The 20,546-nt window shown below is 45.7% G+C and overlaps 9 protein-coding genes across 9 annotated transcripts; 6 read left to right on the top strand and 3 right to left on the bottom strand.

The window, feature by feature from the left end:
- Positions 1 to 484: 484 nt before the first annotated feature.
- Positions 485 to 3,158, bottom strand: JR316_0012367 (tRNA uridine 5-carboxymethylaminomethyl modification enzyme MnmG; the record flags this gene model as incomplete). Its single annotated transcript, XM_047897992.1, has 15 exons — positions 485 to 589; positions 643 to 800; positions 859 to 968; positions 1,025 to 1,184; positions 1,247 to 1,324; positions 1,387 to 1,573; positions 1,621 to 1,646; positions 1,708 to 1,857; positions 1,917 to 2,012; positions 2,069 to 2,171; positions 2,228 to 2,442; positions 2,492 to 2,566; positions 2,616 to 2,778; positions 2,832 to 2,887; positions 2,939 to 3,158. The coding sequence occupies 15 exons, from the start codon at positions 3,156 to 3,158 to the stop codon at positions 485 to 487; spliced, it is 1,902 nt and encodes a 633-aa protein (XP_047742881.1).
- Positions 3,159 to 3,600: 442 nt separating this feature from the next.
- On the top strand, positions 3,601 to 4,854 carry JR316_0012366 (uncharacterized protein; the record flags this gene model as incomplete). Its single annotated transcript, XM_047897991.1, has 1 exon — positions 3,601 to 4,854. The coding sequence occupies one exon, from the start codon at positions 3,601 to 3,603 to the stop codon at positions 4,852 to 4,854; it is 1,254 nt and encodes a 417-aa protein (XP_047742880.1).
- Positions 4,855 to 5,359: 505 nt separating this feature from the next.
- Positions 5,360 to 6,575, top strand: JR316_0012365 (Putative fructose-bisphosphate aldolase; the record flags this gene model as incomplete). The annotated part of the gene is made up of 6 exons (XM_047897990.1): positions 5,360 to 5,439; positions 5,499 to 5,627; positions 5,698 to 5,833; positions 5,891 to 6,064; positions 6,259 to 6,387; positions 6,417 to 6,575. 6 exons carry the CDS (start codon positions 5,360 to 5,362, stop codon positions 6,573 to 6,575), a joined length of 807 nt encoding a protein of 268 aa, XP_047742879.1.
- Positions 6,576 to 7,118: 543 nt separating this feature from the next.
- JR316_0012364 (D-erythronate dehydrogenase) lies at positions 7,119 to 8,355 on the top strand (the record flags this gene model as incomplete). The annotated part of the gene is made up of 5 exons (XM_047897989.1): positions 7,119 to 7,169; positions 7,226 to 7,462; positions 7,522 to 7,629; positions 7,683 to 7,869; positions 7,937 to 8,355. The coding sequence occupies 5 exons, from the start codon at positions 7,119 to 7,121 to the stop codon at positions 8,353 to 8,355; spliced, it is 1,002 nt and encodes a 333-aa protein (XP_047742878.1).
- Positions 8,356 to 8,895: 540 nt separating this feature from the next.
- Positions 8,896 to 9,728, top strand: JR316_0012363 (Strobilurin A biosynthesis cluster protein r1; the record flags this gene model as incomplete). Its single annotated transcript, XM_047897988.1, has 4 exons — positions 8,896 to 9,042; positions 9,111 to 9,251; positions 9,305 to 9,562; positions 9,624 to 9,728. The coding sequence occupies 4 exons, from the start codon at positions 8,896 to 8,898 to the stop codon at positions 9,726 to 9,728; spliced, it is 651 nt and encodes a 216-aa protein (XP_047742877.1).
- Positions 9,729 to 10,166: 438 nt separating this feature from the next.
- JR316_0012362 (uncharacterized protein) lies at positions 10,167 to 11,748 on the top strand (the record flags this gene model as incomplete). Its single annotated transcript, XM_047897987.1, has 2 exons — positions 10,167 to 10,352; positions 10,573 to 11,748. The coding sequence occupies 2 exons, from the start codon at positions 10,167 to 10,169 to the stop codon at positions 11,746 to 11,748; spliced, it is 1,362 nt and encodes a 453-aa protein (XP_047742876.1).
- A 1,507-nt stretch (positions 11,749 to 13,255) lies between these two features.
- JR316_0012361 (Fruiting body protein SC1) lies at positions 13,256 to 13,763 on the top strand (the record flags this gene model as incomplete). Its single annotated transcript, XM_047897986.1, has 4 exons — positions 13,256 to 13,373; positions 13,432 to 13,570; positions 13,623 to 13,660; positions 13,717 to 13,763. The coding sequence occupies 4 exons, from the start codon at positions 13,256 to 13,258 to the stop codon at positions 13,761 to 13,763; spliced, it is 342 nt and encodes a 113-aa protein (XP_047742875.1).
- Positions 13,764 to 14,107: 344 nt separating this feature from the next.
- JR316_0012360 (uncharacterized protein) lies at positions 14,108 to 16,041 on the bottom strand (the record flags this gene model as incomplete). Its single annotated transcript, XM_047897985.1, has 6 exons — positions 14,108 to 14,645; positions 14,944 to 15,149; positions 15,206 to 15,369; positions 15,429 to 15,595; positions 15,655 to 15,963; positions 16,028 to 16,041. 6 exons carry the CDS (start codon positions 16,039 to 16,041, stop codon positions 14,108 to 14,110), a joined length of 1,398 nt encoding a protein of 465 aa, XP_047742874.1.
- Positions 16,042 to 16,570: 529 nt separating this feature from the next.
- JR316_0012359 (Protein priB) lies at positions 16,571 to 19,859 on the bottom strand (the record flags this gene model as incomplete). Its single annotated transcript, XM_047897984.1, has 14 exons — positions 16,571 to 16,709; positions 16,773 to 17,290; positions 17,341 to 17,466; positions 17,521 to 17,617; positions 17,671 to 17,707; positions 17,764 to 17,863; positions 17,913 to 18,014; positions 18,067 to 18,118; positions 18,179 to 18,343; positions 18,410 to 18,601; positions 18,892 to 19,003; positions 19,081 to 19,111; positions 19,178 to 19,615; positions 19,683 to 19,859. 14 exons carry the CDS (start codon positions 19,857 to 19,859, stop codon positions 16,571 to 16,573), a joined length of 2,286 nt encoding a protein of 761 aa, XP_047742873.1.
- Positions 19,860 to 20,546: the final 687 nt, after the last annotated feature.

The following is a 20,546-nucleotide window of genomic DNA, read 5'->3' as shown; positions in this document are numbered from 1 at the left end:
TCTCTGCTATGACTCTTATATGCCTGTGCATGTTAGATAGATAGACAGTTAGACTGGACAGCCGGAGGTTGAGGAGTAATACGCGCGTCGAATGATTGTGTATGTGTTGATCAGCACGCCATCCATTCGTTCTTGCATTGGGCAATGGCGCGAGGGGTTTACATTTCGCCCATGAAGCTCTCACAGGTAATCGAGATGTTTAAACAAATAGATTCAGATCTCTATACTCTAGTATCGGTCAATAAAGGGCTGCACAAGAGTAGAATAGAGTATAAGGCTACAAGCCGTCTTCTAATTTACCCCTGACCTGGAGCAATTGGTCGCGTTGACCAATCACAAGGAAGAGATTGGCGACAAGTTGCCAAGCGAATGCCTCGACGGCAGACTGTATGGCGACATAGCAAGACATAACATAGCGCCTGGAGAGACAGTTTGAAGAGCTGTCGACTGAGACCTTCTGGACAAAAATCCTTCTCGGAGTCTCTTAAACCGAGGCCTTTTGAGGCCCATTGACCCATTTCCGTTTAGAATGCTTCAAGAGTGAGATTAGCGAAGTTGGAGTCATTCCTTCCATCCGTTTAGCAGCGCCCTGTAGAATGTCGCGTCAAAATGATTGGCTCACGCGATTTTGAAAGAACTTACTATCGTCGTCGGTTTAACTCTATACAATTTCTCGATAATCTCAGAACTCAACCCTGCGACAGTGGAATAATCCATCTGGGGATCGAGAGTCAAAGATTCGTCAGCGCTAAACGCTTTGACATCAGCTTCCTGCCGAGTTAAGTGCGCATCGTACAATCCTATCAGACGTGCACAATTGTGAAATGATTTCAAAATGGAAAAGGTCGCGAAACACACCATCGATGCCAATCCGGGTCAATATCCGAGGGTGTATGTTTTGGAGACTAGGTATAGCTGTTGTAAGGCTGAAAGGGGTGATTCTGGGGTATCGTAGCATTTGGAAGGCGCTATGTGACCCCCAAGTCAGACATAATTCTGCAGCTACCTTGTTGAAGTGACTCACCTCCGCTTGATTCCGTCAAATTGTACAGTAATACCATGGCTGGCCCACGCTTGCGGACTCAATGATATTGACCTTAAAAGACTCTTCGTTTCCTCCATGGTATCCTTGACATTCTCAAACACTTTCCACCTTTCATCGGAAACAACTCCAGCCTCACGTCCTGAGCAAAAGAAATGTCACCATTCGTTATCTTATTGCATCAGAGAGGATCTTCATACATACCTTTTTCCGTAAGACGCAAGTCCGCGTTATCACTTCGGATACTCATCCGATACTCTGATCGCGATGTGAACATCCGGTCTGTAGGGCGTATGATAAGTGATGTGCCTACTTTGGATTCAATAAGTGAAATGAATACACACAGGGCTCCTCTGCTCCTTTGACAATGAGGTCATCAATCATCACACCAGTAAAGCTATCGGCGCGGGTAAGCACCAATGGAGGCTTATTCAGGGCGGCTAAACCAGCGTTGATTCCTGCAACTGCACCTTGAGCAGCGGCTTCTTCGTACCCAGTTGTTCCGTTGATTTGACCAGCGAGGAATAGACCCTAGATTGTGTTAGATGGAACATCCTTGATCTCTCAATATAGCTCACCTTGACGCGATTGGTTTCCAAAGTAGCTAAACAAGATGCGATGTGTTCAGCTTGAGGAACAATGGAAGTATAACACGATATACGCACGCCCTAGCTCCCTGGGGTCGATGTAGTCATATTCGACACCATAGGCGGGTTTGACCATTTTCACATTTTCAAGACCTGGTATAGTCCTCATCATCGGTTCTTGAATTTCCTCGGGAAGACTACACGATATTCCGTTGGGATAGATGACATCTTTTAAACTTGGTCAGCCCCAAAAAGAATATCTCGAGCAAGGTTAAGACAAAACTGACCGGAATCATAACCTTCTGGCTCAAGCCATACGGTGTGTGATGCTTTATGACCAAAACGAAGAATTTTTGCTTCCAAGGACGGGCAATAGCGTGGTCCTAAAAGTTATGAACTCTTAGCATGTCAGAACAAGAAAATAAACATTTGTTTAAACCTTTGCGAGTTTCCTGGATGTGAACGCTGCGATGTATATTATCCTTTACAATTTGGTGTGTTGCTGGGGTTGTTCTTGTTTGATAACATGCAATTTGGTTTGCCTTTTACAAGAATTGTTACATTGTTTTCAAATTGTTTGGCCGAATGATTGGCTTACCGCGTTGTCTACGGCGTCGTTCAAGAAGCTGAAAGGAGTTGGAGAGACATCTCCTACTTGCTGCTCCATCCCGCGAAAGTCAATCGTATTGCGGTCCAACCGTGCAGGCGTCCCTGTTTGTAAGCGACCCAGTTTAAATCCTGCAGAGTTTAACGACGCTGAAAGTCCGATAGAAGGGGCATCGCCTAGCCTTCCTGCTGGAAACCGTTTCATACCTGTGCAAGGTTAGCACATATACCAGACTGCAAAAACAATGCGCCATACCCATATGAATTTCTCCAGATAAAAATGTTCCAGTGCAAATAACGACCTGAGAGCAATGAATGACTTCCTGATTTTCTGGAGCAAAATTAAGCTTAAAATGATACAAAAATGAAATGCAACTCACCAAGCTGAACACCAGTTATCTTTCCCCATGGATTCTCCGCGTTGGTAGGATCAAATAACAGGTCAAATACACTTCCTGCACGAACGTCGAGACCAGGATAATTGAACAGGAGATTCTGCATGCTTCGCTTGTATAATTTTCGATCAATTTGAGCTCTTGGTCCCTATGTGACGCTTCAGTAACAACTGGAGGATAGCTTCTTATAGAGCATATTACCCAGACAGCAGCACCTTTGGAACGGTTGAGAATCTGGAACTGTATCCCGGCCTTATCTTCAAATATGCTCTAGCATTCGTACAGTACATTATCACGGAATGACTTACCCGCAACGCGACCCATCAACCCATCAAGTGCATCCACCTCCCGTACCAGGGTTCCCTTTCCGACACCGCCGATCGATGGATTGCATGAAAGCTCTCCGACAGTCTCGAGTTTCTGGGTCAAAAGAATGGTTCTAGCTCCGGTGCGTGCAGCACCTGCTGCTGCCTCGCACCCTGCATGTCCACCACCAATTACGCACACTAGTGAAATAATAGAAGGCATAAGTTTCTAGCTGGTCGGACGCGTCAGAGATTCAAATCATAAAACACACCGTCATAGTATGGGATAGATTGTTGCGTATAAAAACGAGATAGATTGCGTCGGGTGCATGGTATTCGTCTAGATCCCAGCATTGCCAGTCCCGCCAGATAATGGACTACAACACCAATCACGGTAATGGCAGGAAGAAAAAGTTATTTATGGCCCTTCCTCGGCCATGTTACTTGGCATGATGCTTAGTCATCCTCGGTTAAGTAGCGTGAGAATTCTATTTTCAGAACACCGAGCTTGAAGCGTTAGCCGAAATGCTCTTTTGTGAAATTAACAGCTTGCTCTTTGTTTAGTTCTGCCACCACCTCGGTTTTCTTAACTTATTCGTTTACAGGTTTAGAGGTAAAGATACCCTACGCTTTCTGTGTAGATGTCTGACGCTTTTTAGATGGCGATGGCTTCGTGTGCAAATTGCGGTTCCATCACTGAGTATTCGCTGGAACAGGTGTTGTGTGCCAGTGTGGACCGCCAACAACTTCTTAAAAGATATGACTTGGAAGAACGGAATCTCCTACAACACAATGACACTGCTCACATGGACACGCATATTGACAGTTTGCAATTCCTCATCGACGAGCTTCGGAAACGACGCGCTTTGGCCTGTCGAAGTCGGAATCGATATGCCCCCGTGGCACGCCTACCCGTTGAGCTTCTGTCAGAAATTTTTCGGTTTACGCTGTCGACAGACATCCACAAGGATCACAAATGCTTTCAGCCAACCACTGTTCCCTTGTTACTTGGAAAGGTATGCTCGGAATGGCGGAACATTGCTTGGGGCTTGGCTGAGCTGTGGTCATCGTTCCATTGCCGTGTTTCTAAGACACGGTACTCGGCGCAAGCAACCCTGTTACGTGAATGGATAGATCGCTCGGGTGGTCGACCCCTCGATATCCGTATAACCCTTGAGGACGAAGACTCGTGGAACGTGTCCGGGATAACGAGCACGCATATAATTGATGTGCTTCTCCTTCATTGCCATAATTGGCGTTCTCTCGACCTTATCCTTCCTGAAACTTGGTATAACAAGCTTCAGAATGTCCGCGAAAAGCTAGAGAATTTGGCATCGGTGACAATACGACCACCTGGCTACATATTCATACTTAAATCACTGAATGCATTCGCCAACGCACCTTCACTGAGGCGCATAAGTTCATCGCATTATTATATGCACGACCTTCTCTTTCCTTGGGAACAACTCACGGAAGCCACCTTAGGTACAGCCTCCACGGATGAGGCAATTGAACTCATACGACGGTGCCCAAATCTAGTATCCTGCAGGTTCGACGACCTTAACAGTATCGAGGGCGAATTCCCCTTGGACGGGGTTCTCCACACCGGGCTTAAACAACTGCGCATATATCTGAACATATTCGCCACCCTTGCTCCATTTATAGGCCCCTTGACATTGTCTAATCTCTCTCTTTTAGATTTGTCTGTCCCTCCAGCGCATTCTAATCCCTTGAATACAGTCGAACAGCTACTAGACCGGTCGGAGTGTCCTTTACGAACCATCAAAATTACGGGCATATCTATTCAGGACGAGGATATTATTAGCTTCCTCGTTTATAACGATGCAGTCAAAAACGTCAATAATATGATGTCAAAGGACCAGGATCCTGCTGTACTCTGTTCGACACCAGCAACCTAATTCTGGTACGCCATTTGAAATCCCTTGGAAAGTCTATTCGTTAATTGTTTTTAATTAGAACATAATGTTCGACCTACAGCAACTTCGATTTTGGCTGTGCAGTTTAGACTTTATTTCTATATCTCATATGCTTTTGACATAATGCTTAATTTTGGGGTTTGATAGCACTCAAGGTCTCTTAAATTTTTTTCAATGAAGTATGGTATCTTCCAGGGTAATGTTTGCATCAGATGATATGATTTACTCCCCAACAGGGGAACGACAATGTCGGAACTGTCGAATTATTTATAACTAGGTCGCGTCCAAGCGCTCTGAAAGGATGTACCGGATGCTATAGCTATCAATGGTGATCACTAGTCAGCCACCGTTCGTTGGCTACTGCAAATCTCATGACCAGTGCCTTGTGAGCTCTTACACACCAATCAGGCGACAACTTCATTCATTCCCAGGAAGCCCGCTGCTTCGCCTCTCAAAGCTTAACATTAACCATTTCAATACATACACAATGTTACTTGCTGACAATCGTACTCTTCGGATACTTTCAACCGCGGAGAATGAAGGATATGGTGTGCTTGCTCAGGCTTGGTAATCTATGCTAAACAGCATTTGCCTGACACTTATCGTTGACATCCGACTATCGCCAGCTATGACTCCCAGATGGCAATCAGTCTCGTCCGCGCAGCCGAGCAAGCCCAGAGCCCTGCGATAATTCTGCTCTTTCCTGTAACTTTGCAATACGGAAAAGGTCCTTTCTTGAGATTGTGCCTCGACCTGTATGTCCAACTTACTATCTGGGCCACATTTGAATGGAATAGCTTACTTCCTTGTTCTGTGTTTCTGAAGTGCACATCAGGCATCTGTACCAATTGCTGTGCACCTGGATCATGCCACCGATCCAGAACACCTGGAACTTGCTTTATCACTTGCAGAGCAAGGTATTATCTTCGATAGTATAATGGTTGATGCCAGTCATGCAGAGGTAAAAATACTCTTTATCACACTTTTTTCCAAACAAAGCAAATCCCGTTCGTCCTAGAATGACGAAGAAAACATTTCCATCGCCAAGCCATACGTTGATCGGGCGCATAAGCTAGGCATCGCAGTTGAGGTCGAAATGGGACGTCTTGAAGGCGGTGAAGCTGGTCTTCGCATGATTTCAGACGCTAAGCTCACCGACCCAGCAAAGGCTAAGGCCTTTATGGAAGGGAAAGTTATAATTTTCTCAAACAAACAAACAATCTGAAATTTATTACTTGTTTAGGACTGGCGCTGACATTTTAGCGCCCAGTATCGGGAACCTTCACGGTGCTTACCTTAGACCACCGGATTTCCGTCAGCATATGTAAGCTCTGGACACGTTGACGCGCTAACCACATCGTTGATGGATCTCATCTCAGACTGCAGGACCTTTATAAAGAATTTAGAGGAAAGGTCCCCATTTGTTTGCATGGGACAGATACTCTTCCAGATACGCTTTTCGCCGAATGCATCAAAAACGGTGTCAGCAAGGTTATAGTGACGTTGCCCATTCTCGTGAGATTAAAACTTACTTCTACTGGTAGATAAATATAAACAGCTGGGGACGTGATCCATACGCAAGGGTGCTAGGGGAAGCTCTTCTATCGAAGTCGTTTCCTGAAGCTGTGGACATCGCGTCCGATGTTCTTGTCAAGGAGTGCCTCAGATTTTTCGATGTGTTCGGGTCGAAGGGCAAAGCATAAGCGAAGAATAGCAAAGCTCAGTAAGAACCAAATTTATGTGCCTGCGTTTTTACTTCCCGAGAATGAGCCCAAAAAAATTTAAGCTGAAACCTCCAATGGCGTAACAATGAAGTCCAAGGCGTGAAACTGATCAACCTCTATATCTATGCGAGCGGAGTGAGTGTCTGAGAAATATTTCAATTTCCGCTTAGGCAAATACAAATCTCCGATTGAACTTCGGCTTGATGGCCGTCTTTTTGTCTGCCCATTCCAGACCCTGGTTGGTTCGGACATGCTTAAAACTTTCACGTTCAAACTTTGCGTTTACTTTCAATTGACATTCGAGCTGCATACTATATATATGCGGGTGTGTCTGATGTAATATCAACGTCGAATCATCGTACTGTGGAATTCCTCGCTTTTTTCCCCTGTACGGTGAATGTTGAAGCGTCATGGGGACAAAAAGGGCTTTTTATAGTGCGCCGGATTTCCGTGAAAGATACTAATGTGCGAGAGTCTGAATATTCCTCTTGATTCTACGCGTTTGAACGTCCCAAGCCTGTAATGTCCAGCACTGTTTTAATAACTGGCGCAGCAGGGTGGCTTGGGGGACTGGTAAGTCTCTAACTCTTTTGTCATGTTTTGCTATTGATTTGTGGTGGATGGACTAGCTGGCTGCTGAACTCATCAACGATCCAAGAACTCCTGACCTCCGTTTGATTCTGGCTGACATTGTCGAGCCAAATGCCCCTCCATTATCAAAGTCGATTTGCATCAAGGCGGATCTCACCGACAAAGCTCAGTTGGAAACCCTATTTTCCACTGAGTTTGGTATTCCTGATACCGTCTACTGTTTACATGGAATCATGTCTCGAGGAGCCGAAGATAATTTTGACCTAGGCGTCAAAGTCAGTATATCGCTCATCTTCACGACGTTTTGCCTTAACGTTTTGTACGAAAATTCCAGATCAATGTCGATTCCGTTCGTCTATTGCTTGAGGCTACGCGTTCTTACTGTGAAGCATCTGTCAAATTTATATTTACATCTTCGCTGGCAGTATATGGTGGACCTCTGGTGAGCTGATTGACGACAACTTTCTTTTCCATATTTTTCATGGTCGACTACAGCCTGATGTAGTGACGACTTCGACTATCGCCACACCTCAAGGTTCGTATGGCTTTGGTAAGCTCACCTCTGAGCTGTTTATAAATGAATATTCTCGCCGTGGGTGGGTGGACGGGCGTATAGTACGTCTGCCTACGATCCTGGTCCGCCCTGGTGCTCCATCACTTGCGAGTTCTTCTTTCATCTCTGGTCAGTAAAATGCGTTTAACTATTGGTTTCCTTCTCCTGACATATATTTGTACATTTGTTCGTAAAGCTATCATTCGCGAACCTCTTCACGGTGTAGAGACAGTTTGTCCCATCGGCGACTCTATCAACTCTCCCGAACTTTCATTGAAGTCATGGCTCGCTTCCCCAGAGACGACCATTAAAAACATCGTAACGGCAAAGCACATTCCTGCCGAGAAGTTTCTCCCGCACACGCGCGTAATCTGTCTTCCAGGATTTACAGCCACTGTTAGAGACGAGCTGGAAGCTCTCTTCAAGGTCGCTGGTCAAGATGCTTTGAACCTTGTCAAATTCAAAGATGACCCTGTCAACCGGCGTCTAGTATCCTCATGGCCTTCAGCTTTTGATAATTCTTACGCTCTTAGCCTAGGATTTGCAGTAGATGAGGGCGGTATGGAACCCATCGTCCAACGGTTTTGGGACAGGGTACATGCCGTTGATAAGTAATAGGTCGGAAGGCATCGATCCCATTTTTATTGGCCCTCCGTGGCTAATCGGACATCTTAGGGTTTTTGAGTGCATATGCATGTACTTTTCCTTTTCGGATTGGATTTGATTCTATATCGTTTTGAAGAAGAAAGAACACTTGTAACCTGGTGAAGCCGACAGTGAACGTCTACTCAATAGCCAGAGCACACACAGTTTGAAAGACTCAAGAAAGAATTCGATTCGTGTCCTATACGTCTGTAAAATACACCTTGAGATTGAAGCAACGGCCGGCATGGGTTTGAGATAGTAGGCGGCTACTTGGCGCCTGCGAAACCGAGTCGGTGATACCGCTTGCAAATAACCATGTTCGATTACCGATGTAACTTTACCCAGGCCCGTCAGGCTTCCGTCGACCTTCCACTTGTCGTCCTCCACGTTCTCTATTTCTCATAGCTTCTCGAATAGCTGAAGAATAGGTTATCAGTTGGCGCGGGTTTTTCTCTTGACTCTACATCCAACCCTTCCTTCCAAGTTGCAGTCTTCAGAAACATAATCAACATGGCACCAGATCCCGTCGCAGAAAAATCCGGATTCCTTCGCATGTATATGTCGAATCATCCTGACACGCTGGTTGCATATGCGAAGTGGTTTGGGAAGGTCAAAGAGGTCATCACCAGCGCGGAAATGACGGCGATCGACTGCAATGTACGTGTCCCTGACACTTTGGAACTCGGATTCGTCCTGACTCCCCCTAACGATGGTTCATTACATAGAGCATGACGTTGACCTGCACGATGAAAGGAGGCTCGAAGAAGGAGGTCAGGGTCCCTATAGAGCCCCCACTTTCTGGCTATGAAGATGTGAAGCCTCGTCTGCTCGAAATGAAAGCGTTTGCTCAGGAGGGACTAGGAATGGTGTGTCTCTACGTTACCTATCACACAATTCTTGACAAACCATTCGCGCTTAGATCAAAGCTCCGCATATCACAACCTTTGAATTCCCCAGGGACGCCTGGGTAATGACAGTGTTGTATTTCTTTGGGCTATTTATCTACAATCTCCCTGGTCATCCATCCATCTTCGGCCAAACTGCAGATTTCATAACTGCGTACACCGGAACCACTGTGGTTAAATGGTTACTTTGGACTATTTCAGGCCTTCACAGCTTAGAATCGATCTACATGTACAGCCTGTGCCGAAGACATTCCACTGGATTTGCACTCGGGGTGCGTTGACATGCTACGTCCAATGTCAATCGGTTGCTGATAAAAAAGCTTGTCGATACAGGCCATGTATGTTGTATCAACTTTCTTTGGCGGCTTCCCAACCTGGGTCAATCTAAGGAAAAAAATCCAAGCAGCTCGTATCGATTCTGTAATGAAAATCCAGTAATTTCATGACGACCGTATGTGTATGATTATTTATTGTTCGAATGACAGCCAATTTCTTAGTATGGTCCTGGGCCTGATTTCTTGTTTTTAAATTACTTGGGATGAGAAGATAAGCTTGTCCTAAGTGTCTTGTAATTTGTGTTTTGTCTATCGCGTGAATAGTTCTTCATAAGAGTCGGATAATCCTTGATAAATTTCTATATCAAATCGCTGAAGGGCATCTCGAGTCTTGACAACAAGTTCGTGCTAAGTATGACCTGGCCGGCACAGCTTTTACCGAACCTTACGCCGACTGTCACCATCTTCAATCTTTATCAATCATGTCAACCTCTTTATTTGCCAACAGTCTCTCCTACAGCTCATTGGTTATATAATGTCCATCCCTCCGCAGTCGCAGTACTACCAACGTCCGTGCTAGATGTTTTCGGAAGCCTTGGCCATGCCACCTGCGGGCTCTAGTTGTCTGCAAACAGGTTCTACGCCAATCATCACAGGCAACGACATTCCTGACGATGTTTGGCGTATCATTGCCGGTATACTGTCGGACTCAGGGTACCATGCTGTTAGATACATGGGGGTGAACCGCACGTTCTACGACCTTGCCCTCGACCAGTTATATAGTAAGGTACAGTGGTTCGCCCTTGATCAGCGCTTTTCGAGACAGCTTGAAAGATTACAGTGAGTTGCACTTTATCCTCAGGAAATCCATCAGTGTAACACCCTCCTGCATTGACCATAGATCTCATCTAATCGCTTGTCGAGTGCGTGTCTTGCACATACGAGCCTGGTTTATCCAGTATCTCCTGAAGCGTGACATCTTGTATGATCCTCCTTCGTCTTTTCAGGAAACAAATACCGTCCTGAAGGACGCGATCCTATCCGTTGCTTCAAAACTCGGAATAAACACCAGTTTAAAGACCAACAGAGGATATGATCCACAGTGGGTTCTTCAGCACAGGCATGAACGATCCAAGGACGGCGCTCTTTCGTTCGAATCAACTATCAATCCCATGGTCAACGCCGTGGCAGGAATGTCAAATGTTATGGAATTCAATTTCGAATGGCGGGATCTCCCTATGAACAAGAACACGTTGATATTTTTGACATCAGCAAGAACATCGTTCGATAACAGTCTACGCAAGCTCGTTTTACGAGCGCCGATCTCCAAATTCAAAGATCTTCTTGCAAATACCAATTTTAATAACATCGAGGAGTTGGACTTCCACTTTGACTATCGTCCAGGGGGTACTGTGTCCGAAACTCCGGACCCCTACGTGAAAATATTATTGGAGACTGTAGTCCCATTTATTGCAAAGCGTCGAGACCGTCTCCAGTCTTTACGTGTGTCGTCATCGTCTGCCACCAATTTGTCGGAATTTTTTCATGCTCTTCCCTCCTACTTCCCCTCTCTTCGAGGCTTTGGAGTTAACATCTCTTTTCACAAAGATTTTCTCTCGGATGCAAGTGGCCTCTGCCAAATCCTGGAGTCTTGTGCGGTCAGCCTTCGACAAGTCATTCTATCTGCCAATTGGGAGCATAACCATCTAGACCCTGTCAAGTCCCAGTCTGTTCAAAGTGTTGATCGCTACGCAAGGACAGATACAAACAACATCAATCCCCAGAGTGATAATAAACCTTGGGTTCGCATGAATAATCTGCTACTGGCTCATCCCAGGTGTCTTTCATCCCTCAGGTCTCTCGAAATCCCCTTCATTTCGTTGAGCAACACTCTACCTATCATCCAGCGTTCATGTGACACATTGATACGGCTTTGTCTGAAAGGTCGGTACCTCACTACAAATGAAATAGCTCAGGTTATAGCGCTGTTCAGCCATCGGTCACTCGAAATTCAGTACCTTGAAATTGCTGTCACCATGTTGGATATTGCGCTATTGGTGGTTTTGGCGAAGGGACTTCCTGATCTGCGTTCTCTCGTTCTAATTTACGAGAAGCGCCATGATGATGTGAGCTTATATCCACTGAAATCTGAGAAGCCTAACCCAACTCTCTGGAAAAGTTAACACATCCTGAGCCTGATAACTCTCTTGTCCATTGGAATTTGTCTTCGATTGAGGTTCACGATGGGCGATTTCGAACTATGGATCCAGTCTATCGCCGGAACTTCACTTCGGAGCGCATTGCAAGACAGGCTATCTCCACATTGTTGAATAATTTGTGAATTTGACTATTGTATGATTTTAATCTTTATCGACGCTTTCAATTTCTTCAGTCGAGGTCAGGTCAAGGTTGGGTCAAGGTCAGTGAAAATGTTATTCGTATACACAACAAAAATTACGGGAACCGAGAACGTGTTTTTAGACTTCCTTCTGTTTAGATGGTTTAGATTTTAGTCAAAGAACTGTACTGACTGCTCCACGTTCGCTAGTCGGGCGTTCTCACCTCGGCGCTGTTATTCTCTTATTTCCATTTTTACTAGTGCTTCTGCGCGACCTAACCGACTTTAGGCTCAAACGGTGGAGCAAAATTAAATTCCTCTGAAAAGTTCGGTGGGTTCACGCATTCTCTTCTTTCATTCTGAAAATCTGATTGACTTGCCTATTCAATTTTAATATGTGATCATTGTGATGTCCTTGACAATAAATTGATTATGCAGCATGTTCAATGTTGTATCAAGCATTATGTATGAGCAAATAGTGAGTAAAATCTGCACAATGATTATCCAATTTAATAAATTTTATGACATGCAGACAAGTTAGTTGGTATGGTTGAACACGGTACTGTCGCTGCTCGGGAGTTACGTATCGAGACTTTGAATACCTCAACTGTCGCCTTGGTGCACTCTTTTGCGGAGAATCCATTGACATTTAAAAAGTCCAGAACAGCGGTACATCTCTTTGGCAATCTTAAAAATACCTCTCCGTAGTTCGCACATAGGTTATCCTGACGGCACAGTGCTTTGCTGGCAAAGGGTCAATCCACTTTAATTAACACATATGTTGACCTAACACCGCTCAAAATGCAGGGTCTCGGGTATTTGGAAGTGTGCCGCTGATTTCCGTGACTTAATGTGTCCGACGCGGAGACAGCTTTCCAATTTATGTTCTCGACATTTGCACATGTGTCTAAATTCAAGACGGCGAATGGCATTGTTTAATCAGAAAAAAAATTACGCTCGTTTGAGCAAACCATGGTCGCAAGTACTCTTTCCATGTTGACGCCATTACAAATATCGAACTGAAAGTCAATCAACTCCACAGGCGCTTACTGCACTCGGAATACACCATGCCGTGATAACGTTAACGTCTGACTTAGCCATTATGCTTCTAGCGTCGATTAATGTGTGTCAGAAAAAAAAAAGAACGGGAACATCTGTATGTAATGTTTGACAAAACAAGCGAACCTGCTTCTAAATTACGTTGCAAAATTTTGGCCCTACTCCTTCCAGTGAGCTTGGAAATGTATAAAAACTCCATGGGCGCAGCGGGATTCTTTAGTCGAATAACCAACTTCGCAGTCTAAACACAACTAACAGCCAATCTTTACCAAACCCACTTTCTTTACCCAACAATGTTCTCCAAGGTTGCTATCCTCGCCGCTGCCTCCATGGCTGTCTTTGTCGCCGCTGCCCCCACCGGCAGCTCTGGCGACATCCAGGATTCTTGCAACACCGGCGCTGTTCAGTGCTGTGAGTTCAAGCAGACTAATTTTTCTTCAGTTTTGTTGATTTATTAAATTATGTGTAGGCAACCAAAGCTTCTCCTCCGATTCTTCTGAGGCCAACTTGTTGCGCACCCTCCTCGGTGTTGTATTGGGCCCCGTCACTGGCCAGATTGGTCTCCAGTGCACTCCCTTGTCTGTCCTTGCCGTTTCTGGGAACTCTTGGTCAGTTTAACACACTATGATCTATTACACCTCATTCATAGTTTTTAATTAGCTCTTCGCAACCCGTTTGCTGCACTGACAACACCTTCAGTAAGTTGTTTCGTCACACGTTTTTCTTGGTAAAGCTTATTAAATTTCTTCTCCAGACGGCCTCATCAACGTTGGCTGCACACCCATCAACGTTAACCTCTAAACTGTTTCGGCCTTATCCAGTCGATACTGTTGTAGCATTGTCTGGGTTTTTCGCAGAGGGTTTTGATTTAGCTGTCGTCATTCTTTTGAAAAATATTCCTACATACCATGGTATCTAATAAAACAATTTTTGCGCGCAACGTGTTTGAGTTTTTTGAGAGCCTTTTTGTGTGTTTGTGGAGAGTTACAAGAGAACCTTAGGGACATATCCTTTGCCGACTAACCTGGTCTTCAGTTGTTTTGTTAAGTTTTTCTTTTGGAAAATATGGCATTGTCCATGTTCTTGTTTTAGTTTCTGAAATGTCGGAAACTGGTGTTATCATGACTTGATTTTGTAAATGAAGATCATTCTTTATCATATTCAATGTTAACCGGTGCGATGTCTATGGCGGACAGCTCTACACTACTTTTGAACAACTCTTGTTCAGCCTTTTCTATGAAGCCCATTTCACCTTTAAGATCTTCATAGAACTGAGGCGTCAACCCGGCCTTTTCTCTGTCATCGACATTGAAAGGGCCTTTAATGTCGCCTCTCCATCCTCTCCTCACCTCGTCTCTGAAAGCCGCTACAGGTTCAGTTGCACCTTCCTGTGCACATATCCATGTAAACCAGCGGTGTCCCGAGGTAACGTGCGTGACCTCGTCGGCATGGATGATCTCCATGACTTTGACTGTTTCCAGATCTCCGGCTTTGCGGAATCTCTCAATAGTGGCCGGATTGACGTCCAAACCGCGAGCTTCATGCACAAGATGAATTATAGCAAGTCTGGAACGAAGAGATTGCGACGTCACGGTGGCCGACTCCCAGAGCGATGCATGTACAGGCATGCTGCCGTATGGCGTTGATGGTGAGATGGCTGCAAGTCTTGAAGTGAGTAAGGAGCTGTTAAGCGATACAGGAAACAATTATTTATCAGTTTATTTTTCGCAGTCTAAAAAACGAGGAACTTGCAAATGCTTGGATTCATCAAGTGCCATCTTCGCGAAATCAGAGAAAAATGCGGGAGGAAGATTTGGATGATCTGGCCCAAAGCGCGCCATGATATCCCAACTATTTACCATTGACGTCAAAGGGAGAAACAAAGCAAAATGATAGCTACTTACGCAAGATCGATTCTGAATGATTTCAAGTATGATTAGCTAGAGTCTATAAAGCGTGGGTTAGATCAACGAGCACTCACGCCCATTGTTCGATATTGGCCAGTGCATGCAACATCACAGCAAGGTTTTTACGGCTCTTGACCTTCTGGGGTGCGACGGTGTTTTTTGTATAAGATACATCTCGTGAAGGGACGTCTGGCGGTCGGGGAGCACTGGCGGATTTGTGTCCAATAGAGCTTAGTTTGCCTGTTCTGAAAAGGTCGACTGCATATCGGGTACGCTCTACCTGGTTGTTCTTCCATTAGTTATGCTGTCCAAGAATCGGGGAACATTCCTACACACCTTCAAACTAGGATTCGGGGTATTTAGAATGAGGACCGCCCATTGCATGAGTGTTTTAGGGGGGTTGACTGGTGGAACAACAGGTTCTATTTCTCCTGTTTCGACGTGGACCGTCGCCTCTGAATGCTGAATGGTTTTAGGTGGTGGCGGTGGATCCGCAAATTCTTGAAAAAAAAAACAGACTGTCAAAATTCAAGCCAAAGGCCAGAGGATGACGGCACACCTTCTGATACAGGTCGTAACTCGACTAGTCGCCAATTCGTTCCTTCCTCTGGTGTTTGCATATAAACCTTCTCCACCCCATCTTTTAGATCAACCTTGACTTCGACATCGTATGTGCACGCTTTTAGGCCTGTTTCGCTCTTCCCTGTCTTTAGGTCAAAGTCATACCTGTCAGTGCGAATGTATTGTATTCACGAACATGAGGAACAAAGAATAAAACGACATACCTATGCCATGGACATACGGCAACCAATCCAGTCTCGCATTCCTCGATATCTGCATGAGACATGTCTGCTCCCAGATGTGGACAGCTAGATTCCATCACATATATCTGTCGTTGATTTGAACTTGGGCCGGTAGATAGGGAAATGTCATCTGTCTGGGACCCGCACGATTCACTAGTGGGGAGGTCTTTAATCCCAGGATCTTGCGCTGTGGACAGACGAAACAAGATTAAAGAGTGGTATTTGCCTTCCTGTGATCGCAATGTAATCATATATCGAAAATGGCTAAGGAGTTCATGTAATGGGGCAATCCTGCGCAAAATGTTAGCGATAACATCGACGTGAGATGTTCAGAAGTAGTAGGTTATGTGCTCACTGGAGTTGCTCCATGGCGCGGATATTCTTCTCGTCGCGATTCAGAGATGAGGTTAACGAATTGATATGTTTTGGTGGAGTTAATGTACCCAGTAGTCTTGAGGGCCTTATCTGATGGAGTTTTTGCTGTATTGCACACCTGTTGGCGACATTCAAGCGCCCTCGAAGCGGCAATTGAAGCCACCTCATGACCGTGACGGTTGCTAAAACTCACAATTTATTGCCGAATAGCCGAGCAAGTAAGCTTGAGAACTTCAAAGTTACTGACACTTCAACTAGACTTCGAACTAATTTGTGTAAACAGCAAACGAGAACTGGGAATTGCATTTTGGGCGATTAAATAGATGCTAGTTTTACATTGTACTACAACAAATGGACAGTGCTAAAAGAAAGCATTATACATTACTATACATATGAAATGCACAAAATTCCGAGGTGATTGAGCGAGAGACCCCCAAAAGAAAATCGCCGAGACGATACCAATATCGCAGAGAAAAATTTGAAAATCTAAATTGAGTATGCGACTAAAAAAAAGTCTGGATGCCTACGACATCATAACTTGTGGTTGTGCAGCGTGGAATATTCCATAAGACGGGGCCTGCATGTGTCCAAGATATGGAAGAGGGCTTAAGTTAGCGTTAGGGATGGCAGGGGGTGATGGAGATCCTTCTGGCCACGAGAATCTGGAAAAAGGGTGAAGGGTTAACTCTCTGCCAAACAGGAAACTTCAACGCGTTCTAACTCACCCAGGCATCATCATGTTCTGCCACCAGGCAGGATTCTTGATTGCCTGCATCGTCGCAAGCATTTCCTCATCGGAGAACACACCTCCGTACGTCATATCGAAATCAGCACCGAAATGAATCTGCCCTGTGCTAGTGGCGAAAGTCGCCTCAGGCATGTAGATAGGGGTCTCCATGGCCTGACTCGGCGCATGCGTGAATGTCTGACCACCTTGATCAGCGTCGGATGAGTGACTGGTAGACATCATTGATGCCAGACTCATTGACGACATTCCCTGGTTCTCGGATCCGGCCATTTGACTCTGCGGTGGGACGACGGTCTGGAGACGTCCGAGGGTTGCACCATCACGGCGATGGCGTGAAAGCAGTCCGGCGAGGAAACGAGCGTACAGCTTAGGGGTATGCCTGTCGTCGATCGCGATTTTTGGAGAACTCAGCGTTTGGATTAAGCGGCCAATCAAGTCGAAAATTTCGTTCTCTTGTTCCTTCTCGAGGAACGCCGAGAATTCGGGTCGAAGCAGCTATAGAGCATGTGAGTACGTCGTCGAACATTTGCTCAATAATGACGCACCTTAAGCAAGAAGGCTGAGGCAAATGAAGCAAACACGAAGTGACCATCTGGGGCATAGCGCATGAATCCAGTTGGGGCCAAGCCGTCGATCATGTTCTCAATAACTGCTTTCGCAGAGTCAAGGCACTAAGCGCATATAATTAGGTAATTGTGAGTGAAGACTGGACAGAGTAGACTAACCGTAGTGAAAAACATGCGGTCCTCGTTTTCAAACCCTCGTTGGTACGCTTGTTGGAAGCCGAAGGAGAACATCACGAGTCGTGAGTATCCAACAAGGCTGCGTTGCCATTCAGAAGATGTACACGAATATCTAAAAGATGAAATACTCACAAAGGAAGCAGTGAGCACCGAAGGGCGCAAGTAGGGTCTGAATATTAAAAGTTAACGACCAATCTTGAAAATGAAAAAATCATATCGCCTCACCATTGACATCCGAGTCCTCTTTGAAGCGTTTAGACCATTCTTCATTGTACGCTTTCAGACGCGTATCGTGCTTGAGCGTTACGCTGCGGAAGTCGACTTTCTGTATTGCTAGTTAGCACGGCATATATGACAAATATTTAAGGGCTTACTTTATTGAGACCGGTCGGCGACGATGGGTCGCTGAAGACCTCGTCGTGGAACTTGGCCACGATTTGGAGCAGGGCAGAGTACCCACAAAGATGCACATCATACTAAAGTTCAGGTTTTAACGACCGCAAGTCATCTCTAAAAACAGTTGCCTACCTTGAGATTATACTGCGACTTCTTGTACCAGTCAGGTGCATTGCGGACGATGCTGGAAGCATTTCAAAGTCAGAAAAAGAAGAAAAAACCACATTCAGAGCAAGCGACATACAAATCTTCCTTCAGCGTTGATGGTTTACCAAGCTGCGTAGCCGTTGACCTATCGAGGTTGAAGCAAATCATCCAGACCCGCGTCTTATTCAGGATCTCTCGTTCCTGAGTCTCAGAGTGCGGCTTCGTGTTCGGTACTTGGTGCAAATTAAGATCAGTTGCAATTCTGTTCGCAGAACAACATTCGTCAGCCACCAATGCCGAATCCAAAAGTAGAAAAATTAAGCTATACCTAATTGCGAGACCTGTGTACAGCCAGCTTCTGTCCTCTTCCCATCTGCGGGCAGGCACGGCGTATACGCTCATAAGAATGTACGCCTGGCACAGCTCAACAGACTTCCACCCGTCAATGAGGGCGTTCGCAGCGGAGTGCTTTGCGAAATGCATGGCGATAGGATAGATTTCGGATTTCTCGACATAGTACCTGGAAGAAATAGCACAGACTAGTATGATTGTCAGCGTGTGATGAGATAGGCAAATGTACATGTGTAAAATACTTACTAACGGTGAACAGGAAGGGGCACCTTGCAAAAGTTGAGGCAGGCGTGTGCAGCACGGGGTCCAACAAGGAGATAAATGGCTAGAGATAACGTCAGGCACTGTGTGCAAGCTGTCATAATAATGCAATCGCACATTGACTCTTTCGTAGAAACTGTAAAAAAGGCATAGAGTTAAGATGCTGATAATCTCTCCTGGAAGGTGACAAGAACATACATTTCGAAGAGTTTCTCGACGTCCTCAGGGTTGACGAGGTTGTGGACCAAAATCTCCGGTGCGCTGTGTTGTTCAATTAACGATGCACGCATGTCAAGATCCGTAGCGGGCCCTGCAAAATTAACGGAACGGATGGTTGTAAGGTCCCGAACTACAATAGACATGAGTTATGGAAATTAGCGAACGAACCTGGCATGAAGTATGTCTCATTGGCCACACCCTGCACAAATACGTCAAGTCAATCAATAGAGTCTAATTAAACTTGCAGAAGAACCGAAATACATACAACATTGTCATCGTTAAGGTCTTCCTCATTGAGACCCAAATCTTTGGTCTGATCGCGCTTTTTCTTTGACTTTGTGTTGCTCAAACTGAGGTCTGCGATAAGCCCAAGGGGCACATGCGACTCTGGCAGCGAGGACTGAAGCTTCTCCGACGCATCAGCTGGAGCTTCAGCGAAAGTGTCTTCTGGGTCATCTCTCAGCCCGCCGAGTATGGTGGCGGCGTGGGTTCGCTTGCCTTCGGAATCTACATCGGATTCCTCATCGGCTCTATCACGAGGGTTGGAAAAGGCCCGGGGCCCGGCAGGCTTCCCTGCATCTCGGACGCTTGACTGGAGGCGGTCTAGCCAGGCGAGAACATTCCTGTTGTTGCTGTCAGAGGGTGAAGTAGCCATACGGTATGATGCGATCGACAAGGGGGTCGCAATGTACGGGTTGTGCAGCTAGTGAATTAACAGCCGTGAAAAATCAGTGCCCAACAAATGGGTAATGCAAAAGAGGTCGACGAACCTGCTTGAGGAGGGAGTCGATGATCGAGTCCTTTTGCCTGATTTGTGCCAGGAGATATTCGCGCTTGCTGATATTGGGAGAGAAGTCAGCAGACGGCGCTGGAGACGGACAACGAGAAGGAGAAGGAGAAACAGAGAGTGTAGAAGACAGAGATGGCGATGATGGCATGAACGACATATTGGGTCGTTTTGAAAGACTCTGTGGTATGTAGAAAGAGATAGGCTCGAAAGAGGGGGAAAAGGCGAACGAGATCTTATGAACAGACCCGCCTTGATGTCGGCCCTATAAAGGGTTTACAGCACCCCTGTCCATGACCTTCGTATTTCGGGGACTTGACCCAAACAGGTCCGAGGTGGAGGTAAAAGTTTACTTTCTCACACGCTCCAGACTCCAACAAGGACACACATCATGGAACACCAAAAAAAGAAAACAAAAGAAAAAAAGAAAAAAAGAAAAAAAAAGGCGAATAAGCTCGTCCGAAAAACCGATGAAAATTTTCCTGAAGAAGACAATGACAAGACAAGAGACATGTACTCACTTTGGCGCCGTCCTTGGTCTGCGGCCCTCAACGATGCAGACATGTCCGCCCGATTTGCACCGTTTGCATGTATTCTCGTGCTTCGGAAAATCACATTTCATCTGTACGACGTGTTCGGGCGAAAGAAGTAGCGCCGGAGCCAACGCAAACCAAACGAATGAGCGCATGAAGTCGGGAAGAACAGGCGGACATCATATTCCGATAGGTGTCCAGAAGGGCAACGAGGAACCGCCAAGGGAGTAAAAGAGAGTAATTGACGTGAACCACACACGGAGAGGGATCACGGAGGGGTAAATTTCACGAAGATCAGATGATAGGGCGCAGGC

The sequence above is a fragment of the Psilocybe cubensis genome, chromosome 12 (assembly GCF_017499595.1).
Source record: "Psilocybe cubensis strain MGC-MH-2018 chromosome 12, whole genome shotgun sequence".
NCBI lineage: Eukaryota > Fungi > Basidiomycota > Agaricomycetes > Agaricales > Agrocybaceae > Psilocybe > Psilocybe cubensis.
The sequence above is the reverse complement of the archived record's forward strand: the minus strand, read 5'-3'. Positions and strand labels throughout refer to the sequence as shown.